Raw genomic sequence first — 3,611 nt, forward strand, 5'->3', positions numbered from 1 at the left:
TTAGAAACATCAATCGTAATTTATTTGATCTTTTTACGGCTTTAATTACAATATAATTTAATTTTTCCAAAAAAGCAGCTACTGCATTAAATGGGGAGTTTATTGCAAATAACTAAACCGTAGAAAATATCTAAACACAGTGGCACAACGGTAATTTAGTTAACCGCTAATCTATACAACTAGAAACAGTGGTCGCTTCAAACAACTTCCTCGCATTTCCTTTACAATAAAATTAAAAAAAAAAAACGGAGAAATAAAAATCCTCTTATCCATGGCCGCCCCTGGTTTTCTCATTCCACCTTCACCACCTTCATCTCCTCCTTATAACCTCATCATTCTCCCCTTTTTCGACCACCAATTTGTCAAAATTTCAACTAACCTAATACAGAAATCACTTAAAATTACGTGCTCTATTATAACCGATCTCACGGATCTGAGGTTTTTGACGTAAAATCAGACGATATTTTGAAGATTTTGTAATTCAATTGATGACGATTGAAGTGATATTAACTGAGGTGAGCAAAAATATCAGGAAGAAGAAACGGTGCCGGAAAATTATTAATAAAAGGAACCGGTCGCTGGCGTCTACGGTGGCGATGGCGTTTCCTTTGCAGCGGTTGTATATGTCGTGTATCGATGTATTTAAAGGTGTAGGTACCATTCCGTCGCCTGCTGAGGTTCAGAAACTTCGTCATATTCTCGGTGAGCATCTACATACATATACATACAAATTATATACAAATAGGTATGCATATATGTGTATGTATACATTAGTTTTGATGCTAATTACGCGTGTTTATCTGTTTACAGCGAAAAACGATATTAATTACGCCTATTTGTTTATAATTTGATGTTACGAGTGGTTATTAATTGTTGCTACTGTTGTTATGTTATATACTCTTATATATATATTATATTATTATGAGATGTGCATATATAATTTGATGCTTTTAGCTTGATTACTACGATAGAGATAGACGAATTCTGGCAAGTAGAAAACAGTTTGTGAGGATATGTATGTAATAAGTAACTGCTATCCGAAATGTAGGAATAGAGAATGAGATTGATTAATTCCAGTTAGAGGAAGGATATATGTTGTAGTTGTTTAAATTTAGATGTTTATTATTGTATTGTTTGTGATGCAAGTGATCAGAATGTATATAAGGAATGATTAGAGAAGCTAGAGTGAAATTGTGAAATTTGTGGAGTTTGTAAAATGCAGTACTGTACTGTGATAGATATGGATCTAGCAGTAATATACTGTATGAAGTTATGAACAGTGGCATTAGGTACGTGCAGATCTAGGTTTATTTATGGTGTTTAGCCGTAAAAGATCTAAGGTTACTTTATACAGTTATTGATTTTCAGAAAATTTACTTGTGTTTTCAAGCTAGAGAACTATAGTATTGTTTTTGCCAATGGATAAAATACCATGTCCTTGTTGAAGTGATTTAGCAATGTGCATATCTTCCCATTTTATTGATGGCAACTTCTTTTTGCTTATTTAAAATTTGCAACCACAAATCGTGTATTTTATCATAAGCTTAATGTGAAGTACAATAGCTTTTGATACGGCATTCTCGTTGCGTAAGTTTAAATCATGTGGATGTAGCTGGTAAAAATCTAGGCATAATCTTCTCGATATAACTTACTATAAAACCTAAACTAATTTAGAGTGTCCTATCATGCCGTTTGTTTAAAGCTGTTAAGATCGATCTTAGTCACTCGTAAATATATCACAATAGCATGACCTTATGTCACTTTCAGTTATCTAAGAGTTGCGTATGATCCATTCCGATGGAATTGTTGTGCACCCAATTCTTATCATCATTTTTCATAAAGGTGTGCGCTTTTTGATAACTAGATTTGTATCTTGTTACAGATGGAATGACTGCAGAAGATGTTGGATTAAGTAGTAATCTGCAATTCTTTAAAACTAAAAGTATGCCAGAAATAACTCCAAAAGTTGCATGCACTACAATTTACCAGTCTGAAAAATTCTCGGTAAGCTTATAATAGAAACTTTCCTTGTCAATTATGGAAACAACTTCCCCATTCAACCGTCATCATCTTAAATAATTGTTCGTGTGTTTTTGCAGTTATGTATTTTCTTTATGCCTGCAAATGCTGTCATACCTCTTCATAACCATCCAGGGATGACCGTTTTCAACAAGCTGTTACTTGGTAAAGTGCATATTAAAGCGTATGATTTAATTGACTCTAGTAACTCTGATGTCTCCATATCCCCATCAGAACGTCAACGTGAGTATTCAATTTATCCACATGCAAAATAAAACATACTACAATATATAATCATGATCTAAGTTGAGTATAACTGTTATGTGCAGTGAAATTGGCAAGTTTAAAAGCGAATGGTGTCTTTACAGCCCCTTGTGACTCATCTGTGCTATATCCAACTTCAGGGGGTAACATACATGCATTCAAAGCTATAACCCCTTGTGCGATCCTTGATGTAATGGGACCTCCATATTCTAAAAAAGATGGGCGGGACTGTTCATACTATAGAGACATTCCATACGATGCATTTCCAAGTAAGCAATCATCTTTAGTGCATTATTTTATCAAATCTTAGTTTAACATCGTCATTTGGCTTTGTTTAATTATACACGCCTCTTGCAGAGTAACTTTGCTTCTCATATATATTGTTTAAATAGTACATATGGTAATAACTTGAAGTATGTATTTGAGATTATTTGCATATTTGATCATTGATTTGATTTCCTATGCAATTTAATTGTTGATTTTTCTCGGTAAAAGAGAAATATAAAACCAAATTTTCTAGATATTGCACAGCCAATCAAATTTAACTAATTAGACTTATCAGATAGTGTAAATGGATTTGTGATATATGCCTTCGTATTCCTATACTTGTAGTTCTGTTAGGATCGGTTTGGTGATGGGTTACTTGTAATTATTTTCAGATGAACAACCGATCATTTCAGGAGAAGAGAGTGAGCGGTATTGGTGGCTAGAAGAGATCGAGGTGCCAAAAGAATCAGAAATGGAGGGAATAGAGTATATGGGTCCTCAGATAATCGAAACGCGTTCATCATAGGTGTTTTCAATTCCAATCTAAAGCTGTTGTTGGTTTTATTTTAAACATGTTTAGTGTTCTTATAAGGAGGGGTGTAAATGTATAGTTGGTGTAACAATCTGTAAGCCGTTCGGGTTACCCTTTGTTGATCACGTGTAGAATCACTTTTACCGTTGTTAGTTGAATATCTAATGACACACAAATGCATGTTATAGATACTGTGAATTTGAAGTTTGTTCTGATACGAAATGGGTCAAAATAAGTTTTGCTCGACAACATAAGTTCGGGGGTGCATTGAATTGTTAGGAGTGATACTTTAGCCTAATATGTCTAACGTACAAGTCCACTAAGGTTTTGCTTTAAAATCAATAGGTGATGAGAGAGGGTAATTCACGAGGTTATATGCAATATATTATTGTCGTCCAATTTTTTGAGATGTGGGTTTACACCCAATGATTCTCCCTTTAAACCCAGGTTCATTGGCCCTCCCTTCGACAATAATCATGATCCAACCTTATTTAACTTGTTCAGTATTGTTGCTATTCGGAAATCTCAA

General features: G+C 34.1%; 1 protein-coding gene across 1 annotated transcript; it reads left to right on the forward strand.

Moving 5' to 3' along the window:
• The first annotated feature begins 231 nt into the window (after positions 1-231).
• LOC139844221 (plant cysteine oxidase 2-like) lies at positions 232-3,273 on the forward strand. Its single transcript, XM_071834443.1, has 5 exons — positions 232-702; positions 1,883-2,004; positions 2,100-2,262; positions 2,349-2,552; positions 2,943-3,273. Exons 1-5 carry the CDS (start codon positions 489-491, stop codon positions 3,074-3,076), a joined length of 837 nt encoding a protein of 278 aa, XP_071690544.1. The 5' UTR covers positions 232-488; the 3' UTR covers positions 3,077-3,273.
• The last annotated feature ends 338 nt before the right edge of the window (positions 3,274-3,611 follow it).

The sequence above is a fragment of the Rutidosis leptorrhynchoides genome, chromosome 4, assembly GCF_046630445.1.
Source record: "Rutidosis leptorrhynchoides isolate AG116_Rl617_1_P2 chromosome 4, CSIRO_AGI_Rlap_v1, whole genome shotgun sequence".
Taxonomy (NCBI): Eukaryota; Viridiplantae; Streptophyta; class Magnoliopsida; order Asterales; family Asteraceae; genus Rutidosis; species Rutidosis leptorrhynchoides.